We start from the raw sequence: 18594 nt of genomic DNA on the forward strand, positions 1-18594 counted from the left end.
GTTTCATAGACTTTCTTCCGCCTGCGGTTTAGTTATTCTACGTTTCCTGAAACCCACTTAAGGACTAGAAATTCGAATAATCCCAAAAAATCTATAAGTAATCTCCCCTCTTGATCAACACTCTTGTAATTTATTCACATGCGCTTGTATGGCAATGAAACATAAGCAGTTCGGATCTACTCGATGTTTATTCAGAGTGTTGTGTCAAAGAGGTCTTTACAAAACAGAATAGGGGTTTCTCACTTTCAGGTCATTGTTGGGCCAAGCCATCACAGATGTATAACGACTGATCCGCTTGGTCAGCAATCGCGGCATGAGCGTGGGAGCTGTTGGTAGCAATAGCAAGCAGCTGCGTCCGAAGCGTGCCATATACAGAGCATTGGCATTGATGTGGGAGGCGGCATGAGTGGCCTTGTAATGCGCACAGCCGGCGGTTGAGCGTTGTTCCTTTGCCATTAGAGTCCCCAGCTCGTTGCTCTCTTTGGGCGCCGGCAAGGCCAAACGTTTCACAGTCAGCAGGGATGCAGTTGCCCCAATCTCAGTGTTAGTCGCTGGGCTACCGTCATCCTGATCGGTATCACTCAGCTTCTTGAGGCTGCCACTTGTCTTGACAGCTGTCTGCAGCTCCTCAGTGGTCTTGTGTTTTAAGCGAATGGTCGGATAGCCGCGCCGTAGATTGCCGGCTGCATAGTAACCATGTTGCTGTTGTTGTGGCACATTGTAGTAGAGGCCGTGGTGCGAAAGATGGGGGTGATGTGAATGCATGCGACATGGGCATTGCGATGGGCCATAGGGCATGTTCAGTGATGAGACCGGATAGTAGAGGCACTGATGCATGCTGTGGCCGCGCGGCAAGCCCATGGGATGCATCGACATTGAGCCGTGCATGTAACCGGCTGGACACCCTTGCTGTTGCTGCGTTGATGACTGTGGCAACAAGTGTTGACTGTAGTGATTGGCCATATTTATTGTTGGGTAGTAGGCACTGCGATTTGCTGTTGGGTAGTGTTGTTGTTGCTGCTGTTGCTGTTGTTGCTCTTGTTGTGTCTGTTGCTGCTGCTGCTGCTGCTGTTGTTGCTGCTGCATTTGCTGCTGCTGCTGCGCTTGTTGTTGCTGTTGCTGCATGGCTGACTTGAGCAAGCAGCAGCTGTTTATGCAGCTATGATTGCTGCATGCAACAGCTGCTTGTTGCTGTTGTTGCGGCTGTTGTTGCTGCACTTTCTGTTGCGCTTGTTGCTGCACTTGCTGCTGCTGCGCTTGTTGCTGCTGCGCTTGTTGTTGCTGTTGCTGCATGGCTGACTTGAGAAAGCAGCATCTGTTTATGCAGGTATGATTACTGCATGCAACAGCTGCCTGTTGCTGTTGTTGCGACTGCTGCTGCTGCTGCTGTTGCTGTGCTTGCTGTTGCACTTTCAGTTGCTGCGCTTGTTGTTGCATGGCTGACTTGAGTAAGCAGCAGCTGTTCATGCAGCTCTGATAGCTGCATGCAGCAGCTGCTTGTTGCTGATGTTGCTGATGTTGTTGTTTCTGCTGTTGCTGCTGCTCTTGTGTTTGTTGCTGATGTTGTTGCGCCTGCAAATCCGTAACAGTGGACATTGCATTTTTTTGGGATTGGTGACAGATTTGATGTGGATTATTCAAATCATTGCTATTACCCGAATGAGCGGACGACACAGACGTTTTGGCCGCTCCTTCTGCTTCCGCTGCTGCCGCTGGTGCCGGTGTTGCTGCTGGAGTCCCGTTGCTATTGTTTGCCAGCTGCAGCCAGCTTTGTGGCACTGTGCTCTGTACAGGCGTTAGTGTCACAGACCGCTGCTGGGCTAGATCTGGGGATTCCGTAGTGCTATTGTTGGTGGCCATCTGCTGTTTTTGCTGATAGATACACTGGAGTTTTTGCTGGATCTTCTGTTGGAGCTGTTGCTGCTGCTGCAGCTGTTGTTGCAGTTGTTGTTGCAGCTGCATTCGCTTATTGGCTGTCATCAGGGGACAATGACAACACATTCGTGAACAATGTGGCTGGCAGGTGGGATTCAAACCCAATTCACACTGATTCTGTTCGTTAGTATTGCCATTACCATTACCATTACCATTGGCATTGTTCGGACATGTGTTGTTTCCGCGCTCAACGGGATTTACGGCTCCCATCATCATGGAGCAGACATTGGTCTGAGCCGATCCGGCCGGCTTGCGTCGACCGAAGCGTCCGGCTGTGGAGCCAGAACGCGACGCTATAAACTGTTGGGGAATAATGTGCCGCAGATTCTCGACATTCATCATCGGCTGCATTGAATAGTGGGAGTTGGCCGCCATTTGCTTGGCCCGAATATGTGACATGCGACGCAAGAGCTGCATGTTGGCGACGTGCTTCTTGTGCTCCGCTAACATCCAAGGCGAGGTGAAGTGATTCATGTGGGGTGAGTTCGCGTTGACGCATTGCAGCAGATAGTCATCGGTTTGGCAGGCCATGTTATCGCACATGCCGAAGCGCGATGCGGTGCTGTCCCTTTGTCCCTTATATAGAGTCTGCTCGATGCGCTTGCGCTCTGCGGCATCCTCGATAACCACGAACGATGGCTTGGCCTCAATGCGACGCTTATGGTGCTTGTTGTAGATTTTTATAAATCGATGTAGCGCCTCCGAACCTTGACATTTTCTTTGCTCCATTTTTTCCGATCCATTCTTCCCATTAGCAATATTATTCTGGCTCTCGCCTTGGCCTAATGATGACTTTTTCGAGCGTCTTCTGGTGCAGGATCCAGAGCATATGCGTTTCTTTGGAGTGACTTGCGCCTTGGAGTTAATTTCGAGCTGGCCATCCTTGTTTAAGGTGACTACGAAGCTCCGCTTTCCATTCTGCTCTTCGGTTCCAATTACGCCGGAAGACTTCGCACCACTTTTGGGTGCCATCTTCGGCATTTTTGGCACTGACACTTCTCTTGTGATCCGAAAGAAAAAAAAACAGGTTTTTAAAACGTCTACTTACAACATTTAAAATATTTTGTTAAAGAAAACAAAGGCTTTAAATGCAAAACAAATGTGTTTTTTAAAGTTAGTAAATTATTTTTTTTTTTTTTTTTCGAGTAAAGTATTATAAGTAATTTGTAGCCTGAAGCAATGGATTATCCTTATCAAAATAATGCTAATAGTTATTTTAAGGCTAGTTATTGTAAATATATTGTATATACAGCGCTACAATGGGCTGTGTTTATTCCTCGAAGAATGATGGATCTGAATCCCATACAATATATAGTATTAAGAGTAAGTTTGCACTTAAAATTAATACATAATAGCTTAATATTGCATAATAGTACTTCATTTGTCTCTAAATATAGAAAATATATTGAGAATATCTCTTCAACCAAAGCAAGCCAATGCCAAGCCATTGTTTTATTCAAATACATTCCCTTATAAAAATCATTAAATTCCGGTCAGATCTAAAAATGCACTAAATTATATAAACCAAGAGCACAGCTTAGAAACCCATTCCTTGGCCACGCAAATGCAGGCAATCAAGCAGAATACTTGTACAGTGAACCTACGCTAGTGTGAACTCCCTGAGCCGAATGCAAAATGTTTTGCACAGAAAGCGGTGAGCATGGCATCCATGGAACGTCCTCGGGTAGGCTGATTAACTATCAATCGACGCCAGTGCAATCGAATGATGTTTACCTGCAACAACAATTGCAATGCCAGTCATTAAAACAACAACAACAACAACCACATGCCCCATATCAACAGCAACCATTAAATATGTGCTACGCTCCTCTACGAGTTGCAGAGCCTTGCAATGAGCCAGAGATGGAACCAGCACGTGTTGGCATGTGCTTCGTCACCGAGCGACCGGAGGGACTAAGGTATAGCTCAATTTTGACTACAGAATATATATACTATATGTATATATATATACATACTCGTATAAACTATTATACTTTTTCCAGTATACAACATTATTAGGGTAATTAGAGGGGCTTCTTAAGCATTTATCCCGAAGCATACAAGTACTCTACTAGCTTAGAGGGAAGAAACAAACAATTATATATTTTAGAGTGTATCGGAGTAAAATTCTATATGTACATATATATGTTTCTAACGCCAAGAAATATAATGGTAGACCACATAGGTACACATATGTATAATCAGCATGATCATCTATGTCGGGTTAGACGAAGATTACTTATATTTATTACTTAGGCTCCGCTTTTAGTTCGATTCACTTTTCACAGCAATATTCTATAAACTTGTTTATAATATAAATCGAAGAACTCCACATAATAATTGTTACCATCAAGCCAATCAGTAAGAGTGTTGGGGGAAAAACCACTCCGAAAATGGTTGACCTTATGTGAAGAAATTGCTGCCAGCACCTATCTATTATCGACCCAGCTTTTTCTTGCCCCTGGACAATATCATGTGAGTTCGATTGAAACTCCACATGTATAAATCAAATAAAAATCAAATAAAATCCCTGCCTCAAAGAAAAAGCGCGAAAAGCTATGTTGTGGCACAGCTTCTCTGAAGATTCCTTTCAATATCTTTTGAAATAGTCTTAAGAGCTTCTCATAGATTTCACCTTAAGATCAGTTGTAATACAGAATCACCAAATTCTGGTTGCAGGCTATTTAAAAATTTGATACGGGTCCTGGGGAATATGCTTATTAATATATGCTATAAAATATATATCTCTAATTCCTTCCTTCTTCAGCATTGACTGCAATGTACCCATTCCAAACTCATTCAATTTGGACGCGTATAGACCGCAAATGGCCTATCCCCCGCATAGCAATTATTTTGCGATGTCTATGCAGCAGCAGAATGAGCGTTTTTGCATACCTCTTCCAGCGCCTGCCCCCACGCTGCAAATGCTGCCGTCGTTGCCGCCGCCAGCGACTAATCCGAGTCCGCCACAAGGCAGCAACTATGTGCCTGTGGCTGCAACAAGTGCTTGCTACGACTCATCGCTGCCACTTACTTCGCAGGCCACGGGCCCACTGCAGTGCAATTCGAATGCCTCGTTGCTCAAGCCGGCCACTATGCAGTGCTCGTCAAGGCCAGAGCCACAGACACAGACACAGTCACAGACACAGTCACAGATTCAGCCTCAACTGCATTTGCAACAACCGCCAACGGGTGTATATATGGATTGTGCCTGCCTATTGAATCCCATACCCATGTCGGAGCAAGGCGGCTATTTCTATGGCACATTTCCAATGCTGCCAACGACGACAGCTGGACAACCAGCACCACCACAACCACCATCCGCACCGCCAGCGCCAGCACCAGCACCAGCGGCAGTGCAGCAGCAACCACAGCAACCACAGCAACAACCGTCAACGACATGGCTGCGCTTCGACATTCCTTGCCTGCTCACCGAGCTGAGGTCTGAAAACAGCAGCCGCGAGGCCATGCAACCACTGCAAATACCGTTGGCATTGCAGTTCTATGCACCCATGCAATCCCTCAGCTTAACCGATTGCCTGCGAGCCCCGGCCACAGCAACAGCAATGCCAGAAGCCATGGTCGAATCAACAACAACGGCGGCACCACCACCACCACCATCACCACCACCCACGGCCACAGCCACAGCCGATGCCGCACCAGAAGGGGCAACAGTAACAGCCACAGCATCGACAGCAACAACAGCGAATGGTGCAACAGCAATGCCGAAGCCAAAGTGCATGAATCGCAACAAGGATGACTGGAATGTGCAGCACTGTGCCGGCAATGTGTGCATGAAATGCGGAAATGGAAACTACTGGCACTGCTCCAGGTGCTCCAATTGCTTTTGGCATCCTGGTCTTTTGCGCCTCGCAGCCGATAAGAACAATTCCCGCAATCAGAGGCGGTGAGCGCAATGGAAAATGCAAAATAATAATGAATAAAACTGTTTTGTTTTTTATTTTTAACATTATTACAATATCAAATCAAACCGGAATTATTTGTCTCTGGAATGCCTGCTACATTCGTCCATTGAGATTATTCTTTGTTGCACTACACATTCCTATGAGAGCTATATGATTCTCGTATACTCGTAGTTTCAAGGTTATAGTAAGGATTTCCATAAATATCAAATTGGCTTAGTACAAGTATATCTTGATATGCATTTAAGTTTTAGGTACAAAGATCCTTCCCATTTAATGAAATTTCAGCTTGTGGTGAGCCCCAATAGAAAGCTCATACATTCTTCTTATTAAATCTTTATAAACCTTTGGCACCTCATTATTATAATAAGGCTATATATATGGCTTGTGTCCGTAGCTGGTATGCCTTAAAAGTAGTCGTACTTAAAATTTGAACTAGAAGACTGAGTTTATCCCAACTAGCACTTGTCTCTAAGAGTATGTAAGTGAACGACGGGGAATTTGTATACGGGGAGCCTGCCAGCATCACTCTTTCATCATAATAATGGTGTGAGATTTAAGAGAGTTTCTTAAAGACTAATTTATCATCTCATTATAGTATGATAATTGTAAATTTTTATACTCTGTACATCTGAAAAATGTAACAGGCAGAAGGACGCGTGGCAGACCCCACAAAGATCAGCACGAGTCGATCTAGCCCTGTCCGTCTGTCTGTCTGTCTGTCTGTCTGTCTGTCTGTCCGTATGAACACCTGGATCTCAGAGACTACAAGAGCTAGAGACACAAAATTTTGCATAAAGATGCCTTATGTGTGTACGCTGTGCAAGTTAGTTTTATTTTTTTGATTTTCCCCCCACTTCCCCCTATGGGGCTTTTCCCGATTTTCAGTTCGTATAATCGCCCATATCTCGGAATTTTCCTCCCTTCCCTGTATGCTATAAGTTTCATCATGAAAGACCGATTTAACAGGAAGTTATAGCCATATATGTATGTATGACCAAGCAGTGCCCGCAGCTGTTGTTGTTGTTACTGCTTTGCTCAGGCACACGAGACATACACAGACACACACAATCACACACATACACACATAATTATTCTACACATGTACAGAGTATTTCAAAGTCCATTAGTATTAGGGCTCGTACTAATGGAATGGATACTAATGGAAAATGAATGTGTAAGTTGTATTATTGTAACATTTAAAGAAGCCATGTACGAAGTCAATTACTTAATCGTTTCTTAGCAAAAAAAAAGGAAAAATTTTTTTCTAATATAAACTAATAAAATAAAAATGGCTTCTTTAAATGTTACAATAATAAAACTTACATATTCATTTTCCATTAGTATTAGGGCTTGGAAAAGTTTAGAGCTCGTGCTGCTTTATCATTATTTGTACAGATTGGAAATTTTTGAGTGCTTCACCGTCATTTAAAGAACTACAAATTAAATAAGAAAAAATTAACTTTTCGACCAATTCCAATCAACTCTACTATATACTCGTACTTACGAAATGTTACAGTCACTGTGCCACCAGCCTCCTTTACGAACTTCTGCACAATTACCATCAGACCAACCATCATTGTCTTTATCATAGGTAGAAAACTTCATATTTAAGCTCGGTTCCATGAAATTTTCATAATAACCAGAGTTTTTCCCCAGAGATTTCAATTTATAGTCCTCTGTTTCACTGCCAATTATGAAGTTATCGTAGAGAGCATACCTATACCTGTTCTTTCGGTCTCTGACTAATATGTAAAGCTTGTGTCTTTTTGCTTTTGTCATAAGATACAAATTTCTTAAGCCAATGAAAAATTCGGTGCTTACATAGCCAAATCCTGTTTCATAATCGGTCCAGTTCCTGCTGAAAACCTCTCTGCCATTATATCGGTGTTGAATTACTGTCCAGCCAGTACCAAAATAGTCCAAGTAGCATCTCACAGGAATAGAGTCGCCATCAGGCAACACGATTTCGTGAATGTTATTTGAGTAAGGAAACGATAGGCAGCTCCCTGGTAGACGTTGATGCAGTCGCTCTCGTTGTTTTTCGCAAACCGTGAGTTTTTCATCACAGCTAGCAATGTTCATATTATTCCTACATATCGCCAACTGTTCTGTTTGCCGAGACTCTTCGATATTTTTTATGTTGTAAGTCTGGTCGGTGTAATTCCAATTCGGATAATTTTTCAAAAATTTTTCATACTTAATTTGTAATTCTATTAATTGAGTCATTTGATTTTTCTGATCGTTAATGGTTTTGTTGTAAAATTTAATATCCCGTTCAGAATTAGTTTTGTTTATTGTTCGTCGTAGGTCCTCAATATTATTTTTCTCGTTATTAGATTTTCGTTCTTGTAATATTTTTAATTGATTGTTGCATTTTTTTAATTCACCATTATTTGACCTATATTTTGATTCCCAGTCTGCTATAATTTCTGCGCTCTTCTTGATTTGATTGTTTGACTATTTATAATTGTGCTACAAGATGTAATATTGCGCTTTAAGGACTCAATATCGATTCTCTGACTGTTACACGTGTTTATATTGATAGCGTTGGACCTGGTTATACTTTGTAATTCCCGTATTTTATTATCTTTTTCCCCTATAATGCCTTCAGACGATGCAAAGTTACGTTTACTTTCATTCAATTGAATTTCTTGTTTCTTTATCTGCTTTTCGTTTTGTTCTCTGACTGCTTCGCAGGATGATATTTTCGACAATAAAACAGCGTGCTCAGATTCCTTTTCTTGTATCGTGTTGTTGAGGGACGCCATAATGTCTTTAAGTACCCCCATACTTTTTTCTTGATCCATGGATAATCTGTTACACGATGTAGTAATGTGCTTTAGCTTTTCAAGTTGAGTTTCTGTATTGTTAACAGTAGCCTCTAGAGAGATTATCTTTGTTTTCAGGATCTGCATTTCAGTTTTGGTGATCGGATGAGCGTCTAATATCTCTTCCTGTGTTCTGTTAACAGGTTGCTGGTTAGCTTCAGTAGTGCTGACTTGAAGCTGCTGTTTCAGGTTCTTTATAATGGAATCTTTTGAATTAAGTTCACCTTCAATTTCTTTAATCTTTTTCTCGTGTTGCTGTTGATTAGGTTCAGTGGCTGTCGAGTTTACCGGAACTTTTGTTTCAATTGGTATTGAACGAGCATAACAACTCATAAGATCTTTGTGTACCTCTTCCAATTGTTCATCCCTTTGTCTAATGATATTTTTCATCCGACTCAATGTAAGTTCTAAACTTTTCAGTTCTCGTATTTTAAGGTTGTTATCTTTTTCATTTTCTTGTAATTCTGCAATCTGAATTTCATTATTTGTTGTGCGTTCCTCGCATGTAGCAATTTCAGTGGTTAGCTTAGCTATCTTATCTTCTCCGATTTTGTTCAAATTTAAAAGTTGCATATTTTTTTCACTCAATTCCTTTATTTGATTATCTTGAATTTTCTTTACCTCATGATATAAGTGGCATGGGTCTTCTACTCGTATGTCTGATAACTTGGACTTTGCATCTCCTTCAATTTTATCATGTGGTTTCTCCGATCTCTGTAAAAAAGAAAGAATGCCCGAAGGTGGAAAGGGTATAATGGAATCGTTTAGATTTTGTGAAGAAAGTAAATTATACAACAAATCAACATGACAAGACGACTTGTTGTCAAAAATGTCTAAATTTTTGCGTTACTCACCAAGTCATATCGTTTTTCAGTTTCGTTATTGAGCGATCTTCCAATAGACAGTAGAGTAATCCACAAAATAGCGACATTTTTCCACCCAATTATCATTTTGAATTAACCTTTACTTTTATCTATTTATTTATTTTTTTTTAAAGCGCATGGCAATATACTCAAATATACAATGTAGCTTAGTAAAAAATAAATATGTATACACACGTATAGTATAACTGAATAATTCTTTTTAAGCAGTGTTGAACTTCCACGATCAGCCGCTGAAAGCGTACTATCGCCAGATTTTTACTCAAAAACAATGCTTCCCATTTTGAGCAACGGCATGATATACAGAAATTCTATGTATATATGTATGTTAGTACAAGGAAATATTGTTTATATATAGTACATACATACAAAATGCTCGCAAATTCTCTGGAATGTTTGGGAGAGGGATGTTGTTTTTTAAATGTATTTCTCATATGCAACATTACTATACATACAACTATATGTTATGCTATTGAATACTAATACTAATACTACCCAAAAAGTGTGCCCCCAGGAAGCTTAAAATACTAATTCCAATAAAATTGGCATAATTCTCTTTCGAGTTAACATAATTATTTGCAATAATATCAAATGTTTTTAAAGCCTTTTCATGGTATTGTAATTAAAAGTTCAGCACAGTCCATGGTGATTCACTTTCGAAATTTGTTGGTGCTGATAAACAAATGTAATCAGTCAAATTGTTTATATACGGGTATGTACGTACTATATGTCTCGAGAGTCCCTCTTAATCTAAGCAAATATTTTTTGGATTATATAATATACAGAAGGTCATAATTTATTCATAAATCGTGTCGTGATCCGAAATAACTTTTTAAGTGATCCCGCAAAAGGCAGCAGGCGTTGTTAACAAATTATTAGACTGTTCTGTTATTTAATTATATTATCAATTGTTGTTGCGTTTTGCATTAAGATGCCCTTTAAATCTACATCTATGCGTAATCGCGCTTTCATATTGCACTGAAAAATTACAAAACTTGATAATTATTTATGTATTGTTTTATTAATTCGCCAAAAGTAACAATTCTATATATGTCCACATGATTATATATATTGAACAAATTACAACGGCAGCATTATTTGGGTTTCATTAGTAGTCGAATGGGGCAGGAATGTCACCTTGGATATATTTGTCTGTTCGTCCGTCTATATGGAGGTAAGAATCTGCAAAAGCATGAGAGCTTTTTAAGACGATTCTTGTAATTACATTCTTTTAGAGCTATTTACCCATTTACCAATTGTACTTATATCGTCTGGGCAAGATGTATAGGATAAGTATTGAACCACAAAATGAAATCATTTTTTTTTAAAGCTGCAGCACCTGCATCTTAATTGTTAAATGGTCCTACAAGCCTTGGTTTTTTATTATTTAAGTAATCTGTGCAGCAGACAGGAGCATATATAACTTACGTAAACGATCAGGTTCAATTATAGCAATTATTTTGCTCAGCAGATTTATGCAAAGATCTATTTAATCTATTTAATTACTTTTTCCACAAAAAAAGTCAAATCTATGTTATGTTAATGTTAAAGCCATGTTAAACTTTGAAAGTGCTTTGACGTGACTATCTCATTCAATACTTGTATTATCCTCCTCCTTTTAAATTTTTTTTATTTATTTATGGAGCTAGCTTAAAGTTTTTGCATTTTAATACCTGTTATATATGTACAAGTATATGTATCATTTCTTAATAAAGCATCGTTGATATCAAAAAAACATGATTTCAAGTATAGGTGCGATTTGTTTCAATTGCTCAATCCATTTCGAAAGTAGGCACAGTAGTCGAAATGGATAAGCTGATTGGAGACCATACGGGTACGAAAATTCGAAAACAAATTTTATTTGAGAAATAATCTATTTAAAATTTTCTAGTTTTCTTAAGGCCTTCGAATTTTTTTTTTTTTCAAATTAGGATTGTTTTTTAAATTAAAATTAGAAACTTGTAAAATATTATATATAACCATTATTTTTGGATTTCAAACAAAAACATTCACATATTTTAATCACCCCATTTTGTTACAAAATCTAAGAAGGTCCGTATTTTTCTTAATGGAAGCATATTGGGGGGCCGACTAATTCAACAGATTCAATACTGATGCTTATGATTTATATCATTGATGGTCCGATATTTCTCTGACCATAAGTGTGACCATTCTGTGGAGTGGGGTCTGGCCGTTTAAAATAGTCATTAGGGCTAGATATATGCGTACTCAGATTTAATGCTCTTAACTGTGGGGTCTGGCTGGTCGGTTGATGCTGCAGGTGGTTGGACTGTTGGGAGAGATGGAGAAGGTCGCTGTGCGCCCTGTGGTCGATGGTGTGCCGCCGTCGCATGATACGATTGTTAGTTGGAACTGGTCCGGATGCTTTGCGTTGATTCTGAAGAGGAGGAGGTTGAAGTGGATGCAATGGCTTAAGCGTTGGCTCTGGCTTGGTTGACAATCGCGATTTCGTTGGTGGTGGACCCATATTGCTCTGACGTATGTAATTCAATTGCGAAAAACTGGGCAGCGATTCTACGGTCATGGGCGCTAAATGTTGTGGATGGGCTGGTGTAGGTGGACACTGAGATGGGGCGACTGCTGCTTGTGTTAAGCCTGGAACGGATGGGAATGAGCCTGGACAATTGGCTGGGCAGAAGGTAGGGTGGTTGTAGGGTCGCTGATCTGGAATAATGACAGTTCCAAGGTCTGAACACCATTGCTGATATGGTCGCTGATACCATGGAGGCGGTTCTGTTGGCTGTTGTGGTACACAAGCACTGCGATTTAGTTCCGGTCTTAATGTCATGGATTTGTGGTGTTGCTGCAGCAGAAGGTATTGGTCTTGAGACTGTCTCCATTGCTGGTATTGTTGCGCTCTGTACTGTTCCTGCAACTGACAAAATTGTTGCTTCATTAATTGCTCAAAATGATTCAGTTTCCTCTCTATTTTGGTCTCTAAGCGTTTCTTTTCTGCCTGCAAGCTCTCCTCATTCCGTTTGAATTTCTCCAATTGGGACACGTATAAGCGTTTCTCCTCCGCATGCCTGCGCACACATTCTTCGCGCTCTGCACAGATCTTGGTCTGCCTTGCTCCTAGCTGCTTCAGTTGCTCATGTTTGTGGCACTTCAAGCGATGGTAATATACTTGAAGTTGTTGTAGTTGCTCCTGAGGCTTTTGCTGCAACTGATGCTCCTGCAACTGTCGATGTTGCAGCTGTTGTTGGTGCAACTGTTGCTGTTGCAACGCTTGTTGCTGCATATGTTGTTGTTGCAACTGTTGCTGCTGCTGCTGTAGAATGGGCATATTTTGGGACAGTCTCGTAGAGCTGACAGTTGGAGAATAAGTTGTTTCCGGTAATTGCTGTTGCTGTTGGTTTGTGATCGGCATATTTTCTGTCCCTTTATCGCAAGATTGTTGCAGCATTTGGTTACTATACATTACGGGATAATCGACTGGCTGCATTATTTCCGATTGACAAGGCGTCTGTATTGCTGCTACTGTGGGCAGTTCGGCAAGTATGGTCGCATTGGAAACTTGGAGATTAGGCTCGTCTCTCGACTGATTTATGGGCACAGAGCTTCGTGCTTCCATATTTGATTGTTGCCGCAGCGAGTATGGCGAGTACTGTTCTTTTTCTTTGAAAAAAGTTGATTGATGTTGCAGTTCTAGGTAAGTTTGTTGTTCAACTGTTGCTTCTTGTTGGTCGACGTTCGGTGGCTGTTGCTGCAACTTTGCCGTCCAAGATGTTGTCGGCTGAGAGTCCTTGTCCAGTTGACTTTGACCCGTTTGAAGTATTGAATATAATATGTCGCTAATGTTCTCAGTTTGCTGCTCTTTGGCTTTCACTTGATCCTGAGCTGTCTCTTCCCCCCCATCTAAAGAGATGGTTGAAGTTTCCATATTGGATTCATGGTTTTGCATGATAAACTTTTCCAAGTCCTTTAAAATGCCCATTTTCATTTCACCATCAGAGCAGTGAGGACTGTGCCAACTGAAATTGTTTATTTTGATTATCCCATCATGATGGCTGCTCGGCTCTTCCTTGCTGTAAATTTAAACGTTACAGTTAGTCAATTTGAGAATCAAATTATATGTTGACATACCTAATTTCCAATGCATTGTTTAGCCGGTTTTCGCATGGCGAGAGTTCCTGGCTTTCTTTCTTCACGATGCCAAAGAACACAATGCTTATCTCATCGTCGCTACTCAACTGCCCATCCGTTGGGCTTTTATTAATTTCCGCATTCAAATCGGGCATACTGCGCAACAATGGAGAGCTAAGTGTGTATTTGGCGTCCGTATTATTTTCGAACCCTATCATTTGCTCTCCGGTTGCTTTAACTCCGCTATTATTCTCCATTTTAAAAGCAAATTCACCAACTAATTGTGGTCTTTGTTTCTGTCTCAGTTTTCTTGCCACCAAGCGGGCTCGACCAGATAAAACGGGAAACTTCAGCATGCGGATGGAACATTCATTTTTATTCATCGCCTTAAATTTTGTGTAGCGCCCCTTTTTCCGCAAGCTAATTTCCGATCGGGCCAGCTCCTTGGGTATAAATAAACTCTCGCTGGAGTAGACACTAGCACGCCGCTTTTTCGTTTCGGCGCTAAGAGCAGAAAGATGCATTACTTTCAACATATTTCATTCGTCATTAGAAATTGTGTTCATTAATATTTCTGATTGATGAAAATTGATTAAGTTCTAATGATAATTATTTCTATACTTACATAGAAAGCGTGTGCCTGGCCTCGAGCATTAGTGGCTTATCCTCGCTCCTGTCCAATACTTCAGGCGAGGCTGAGCTTATTGGCTCTGCTTCGGCGCTGTCGCGCCCCTTCAGGCTATTTATTTCAGTTTTATTTTGTTGAAGCAGCAGCGCCCTAAAACGGAGCAATCCTTGCATGATTGGGATAAAAAACAAATCCTGGGACCTACTTACTTTGCGCTCAGCTCTATTTCCTGCTCCGTTTGCGCGGACATTGGATGTAAACCGCTCAAGGTCTAGTGTTCAACTGCAATTACTGGCGCGCTCTGTCGTTGGTTATATAGGAAAAATTAAATGTTTACATTAAATATCATATTTGTGGGTCGATTGTTTGTGTATATGTGTAAGTGCGATAACCACTGAGCAAGTAAGTTGAGTAATATTAAGCTAAAAAAATTTTAATTTATGTGCTTATAATTTTATTTGAGACTAACACTGACGCCTGCGCGGTTGCACTTCTCGTAACGAACTGAGATTAAGTACTGGGAACTCATTGGGTTTAAAGTGTTCAAAGAATTGTGAATACGAGTGTATGAGTGTTGTCTTTATGTAATCGCAACTTTATTTAGCTGCGTCAGCTTGTTCCCCATTCTGATCTTGTAGCCTGTTCTTGTAACTAGCTGTGCATGCAAAAACTTATTGGAACAGGACACGTCATCCTTTCACAATGATTCAATTTCCTTTACTTTTTTCGACCCGACTGCAAAAACCAAAAAGGTACATTTGGCAAAAAAACTAAATTGTTTGTTGATTGAATTATGCATTTTTCTTTTTTATAATCATGTTTTTTTCAAAATTTTCCAAAATTTGTAGTAGCGACATGTTTAAATTATAATCTGTTTCAACCACTTAAACGATCGAATTTGATCATAGAAGTGGCACAGAAAAAATTAACTTGAATTGGACATGGAATATTTTATGAACACTTTCCAAAAGTGTTTTCACCATGTCAAAATCGAAAGCAACTTAGGCTCACATAATAAATGTGTTTCAGTCATTTCTAAATATTTAATTATATATTAAGAAACTACTAAATATAAGTTATTGCTCGACTTTGTTAAAAGTTTTTCATATTGCTATTAAATGCTCCAAAAAAAATACGAAGAAATCAAGAACAAAAATTTTTTTACATATGTCCAAGTAAATGTATGTATTTTCTTGGCCTACTGTATATCCAACGTATTTGTTTATTTTTGTTTTTTTTTTTTAGTTTTTATTGCGGCGCTTTCATTTGCCCATCTAATGAAAACTGACGATGAAGCAAAATACAGAATTTATTCCGAATTTGGTGCACTGCGCTTGGTGGCTGCTGGCACCGACAACAAACAAATCGGAATTCAAACAAAACAAACATCCCACAAGAGCCCTCAGACTCACGCTGTCGCGACGTAACCCGACACTGTCGGCGCGAAGTGGAGGAGCTTTGAGTTGCACAACCGAAAACTGAATGAGTGCAATGCCAATTAGTTGATTATATTTATTACTTTGTGGGCAGTTGCGGTAGCTTCGCAGTCGCTTTGCCTCCTCATCGACTGCGACAGCTACAGAAATTACGAAGGGTTAACGTTGCGCAGGCCCCAGCAATTATGGCGCATTGAAAGGCTAAAAAAGAATAACAAACGTTTGCCTTTTCAGCAGATATCGGAGTTCTGATACTTGTACTTAACTCACGCACACACATACGAGTACACGCAAGGAGCAGGGACTAAGGACACGTCACCTGTGAGGATGTTGTTAACGTGGCTCAACGGGGTCGGTCAGTCGTTGCAATCCAATAGCTGTTTTTATTGTTATTATGGTTTGGCTAAACCAAATGCCGACCTCGTGCGTGGTTGACGGATGTATGGGGTAGTTAGCTTGCAGGTGTCATTCAAATACACTTGGCTTTCAAGTTTATTAATAACGTGCACTCTATACATAGATATTCGTGTTGTTGGTTGTTGCGCTAACTGAAAACCTATTGCCGGTGGCTCTCCAAATAAGTATGCTATAGTTAATTGCACTTCACGCAATGAGGCTCTCAAACTTCTTAAATGTTTAAAAAGATGTATTTTTTCGAATTTTTTGTTTTCTTTGAAGTCTCCAATTAACAAAATACTTTCCACACATAAATAAATATTTATGCATTTTTTTTTTTAATTTCTGCGATCACCAAAAACTTTCAATTTATTGTTATTTGTTTAATAATGTGATTGTTTTAACTAATTAATTTTGTATTGTTTTATTTTCATTTGCACCGTTTTATTGACATACATGCATACATACATATATTTTCGATATTGTGTTGGATTTTATGTTTTTATATTAAATACTATAAAAAAAAGTTTGGTCATCGGTTTTTTATTGTATTGAAGTTGGTATAAAAAATGGTATAAAATGTATTGTATTGAAGTTGGTATAAAAAATGGTATAAAATGTATTTGCATATTACTGTTTTCGAGGATATTTTCATATATCTAACGGACTAAGTTTAAGTTTTTGCACGAGCAGTGAAAGAACTAGCGAGCAGCAAGTGAGCTCAAACTGGTTCACGGATCTACTTCCAATATTAGCTAAACATGTGGCAGCTCGCGGAATGTAAATTGCGCACAGTGGCAGCACCAACTTATTGTTTGGCCACTGCTTGGCACAGAAACCGAAACAAAAACATAAAATTGACAATAAAAAGGAAAGGTGAAAACAACGCTAGCCATGGATAAGCTAACAACAATAAGCGCTACGTTGTTTATGGCCGCCGATGTCTTTGCCATCGTCAGCTTGGCGATGCCCGACTGGATTATCACCGAGGAAGCTGGAGACATTCGACTGGGCTTGATGTGGACGTGCATGACGCTCTACAACCGACCACAAGTATGCTACACTCCCGATTTGCAGCCAGAATGGCTAATTGCGCTCGTCTGCATCTTTATTGGTTGTATTTGCATCACGACGACAGTCATACTGTTGGCGGCGAGCACTTGGGATCGAAATGTTATTCCCTACGCTCGCTGGGTGGGATTCGCAGCAATGGTACTTTTTTGCTGCGCTGCTGTTGTTTTCCCACTTGGCTTCCACATAGAGGAAATCGGCGGACAAGCCTATCAACTGCCAAATACTTTTAAAATCGGCATCTCATATATAATGTTTGTGCTAGCGCTTTGGATAACTGTTGTGTCTGAATTGTTTGCGGGCAAGGTGTGTCTGCCACATTTCTAGGCGTCCACGGATATCACTGAATTAGACCTCCTACTCCCTATGTATGTGTATATCTATTAGCATTATCTTTGTTTTTTATTTATTTGATAATTTATGTATTGTACAAAAGTACTTCTGTGATTTTTAACCCAGATTAGTTTTGTCTTTGGAATATACACCCAAGGTCCGCATGTAAACTGTGGAACCTCTTTATTTTCTAAGTTCATACTTTGTATAAGATTAACAATAAATATGTATGCATATTGTATGTGATTTGTTTTGATTTTACCTACAGGGAGACCTATTTTTGGATTAACTTGATTTTAGATCGTCGGCATTCATGAATAAACGAAACACTTTTAAATATTGACATTCTATTTCGCGGATGTACTACTTATGTATGTATGTATATCCAAACCACGAAACTAAAACCGAAACAAAATCATGCTGCTTATTCGGACAGAGGACCATTTATGTATGGCTGAACGCTCATGCGTTCCCTGATGTAGAAATGGGATCTCGTATTTCAATATCATAACTACACATGCCCACATGTAGATGATACTTAAGCACATATGTGAGGTACTTGACTTCTTTGTTGCGTATTAGCTTGGCACCAACAGAAATGAACTGAAATTTGAAACAGAAATGGAAAAAAAAGTATTTATATATGTGTTTATATGTATATACATATAAAGCAATTGGCTCTACCCGCATTATTTATTATCCCATTGCTTACGCAAATAGTGTTCCCCACGGATAAAGTAGATACTATGCATATTTTGCTGAAATTATCTCTAAAATCCCGCTATAGTTTATAATTTTAAAGCATGTCTTCACAAAAGCTTATACATAAGTATTGGTTCCTTCTAAGTAGCTGCAGTTTAAAAGCATTCTATTTTTGTGGAAGGGAGTTTGTCAATATGAACGGTACAGATGTATTTATGTAATATTTGTTTCACAAGAACAAAGCCTCCAACGTATTTTCTTTCAAATTATAGTCATAAAATACTTCTCGAATATAGTTTTTAAAAATGTTTATCAGCAAATGCAAAGCCTGTTATACATATGAGCTCAGAA

At 39.8% G+C, this 18594-nt stretch overlaps 4 protein-coding genes across 4 annotated transcripts; 2 read left to right on the top strand and 2 right to left on the bottom strand.

Moving 5' to 3' along the window:
* Nucleotides 1-169: 169 nt before the first annotated feature.
* LOC115622820 (probable basic-leucine zipper transcription factor R) lies at nucleotides 170-2970 on the bottom strand. Its single transcript, XM_030516895.1, has one exon. The coding sequence runs from the start codon at nucleotides 2914-2916 to the stop codon at nucleotides 217-219; it is 2700 nt and encodes an 899-aa protein (XP_030372755.1). The 5' UTR covers nucleotides 2917-2970; the 3' UTR covers nucleotides 170-216.
* Nucleotides 2971-3388: 418 nt separating this feature from the next.
* LOC115622950 (protein enabled homolog) lies at nucleotides 3389-5932 on the top strand. The gene is made up of 2 exons (XM_030517085.1): nucleotides 3389-3854; nucleotides 4703-5932. Exons 1-2 carry the CDS (start codon nucleotides 3571-3573, stop codon nucleotides 5844-5846), a joined length of 1428 nt encoding a protein of 475 aa, XP_030372945.1. The 5' UTR covers nucleotides 3389-3570; the 3' UTR covers nucleotides 5847-5932.
* Nucleotides 5933-11603: 5671 nt separating this feature from the next.
* Nucleotides 11604-14555, bottom strand: LOC115622215 (putative uncharacterized protein DDB_G0268364). The gene is made up of 4 exons (XM_030516112.1): nucleotides 14515-14555; nucleotides 14303-14455; nucleotides 13678-14181; nucleotides 11604-13619 (listed from the first exon to the last, which is right to left on the bottom strand). Exons 1-4 carry the CDS (start codon nucleotides 14553-14555, stop codon nucleotides 11696-11698), a joined length of 2622 nt encoding a protein of 873 aa, XP_030371972.1. The 3' UTR covers nucleotides 11604-11695.
* Nucleotides 14556-16996: 2441 nt separating this feature from the next.
* Nucleotides 16997-17782, top strand: LOC115622973 (uncharacterized protein C16orf52 homolog A). The gene has a single exon (XM_030517125.1). The coding sequence runs from the start codon at nucleotides 17032-17034 to the stop codon at nucleotides 17533-17535; it is 504 nt and encodes a 167-aa protein (XP_030372985.1). The 5' UTR covers nucleotides 16997-17031; the 3' UTR covers nucleotides 17536-17782.
* The last annotated feature ends 812 nt before the right edge of the window (nucleotides 17783-18594 follow it).

This window comes from Scaptodrosophila lebanonensis, unplaced genomic scaffold, assembly GCF_003285725.1.
Source record: "Scaptodrosophila lebanonensis strain 11010-0011.00,11010-0021.00 unplaced genomic scaffold, SlebRS2 tig00000043-arrow-pilon, whole genome shotgun sequence".
Classification (NCBI taxonomy): domain Eukaryota; kingdom Metazoa; phylum Arthropoda; class Insecta; order Diptera; family Drosophilidae; genus Scaptodrosophila; species Scaptodrosophila lebanonensis.

What these genes read in the sequence shown, in the direction of transcription:
- LOC115622820 (XM_030516895.1), bottom strand. Translation starts at nt 2,916, where the DNA reads ATGCCGAAGATGGCACCCAAAAGTGGTGCGAAGTCTTCCGGCGTAATT.
- LOC115622950 (XM_030517085.1), top strand. Translation starts at nt 3,571, where the DNA reads ATGTTTTGCACAGAAAGCGGTGAGCATGGCATCCATGGAACGTCCTCG. An exon ending in GAGCGACCGGAGGGACTAAG is followed by an intron (nt 3,855 to 4,702) that starts GTATAGCTCAAT and finishes TTCCTTCTTCAG; the next exon opens with CATTGACTGCAATGTACCCA.
- LOC115622215 (XM_030516112.1), bottom strand. Translation starts at nt 14,555, where the DNA reads ATGTCCGCGCAAACGGAGCAGGAAATAGAGCTGAGCGCAAA. An exon ending in GAAATAGAGCTGAGCGCAAA is followed by an intron (nt 14,456 to 14,514) that starts GTAAGTAGGTCC and finishes GCTCCGTTTTAG; the next exon opens with GGCGCTGCTGCTTCAACAAA. An exon ending in GCCAGGCACACGCTTTCTAT is followed by an intron (nt 14,182 to 14,302) that starts GTAAGTATAGAA and finishes TTCTGCTCTTAG; the next exon opens with CGCCGAAACGAAAAAGCGGC.
- LOC115622973 (XM_030517125.1), top strand. Translation starts at nt 17,032, where the DNA reads ATGGATAAGCTAACAACAATAAGCGCTACGTTGTTTATGGCCGCCGAT.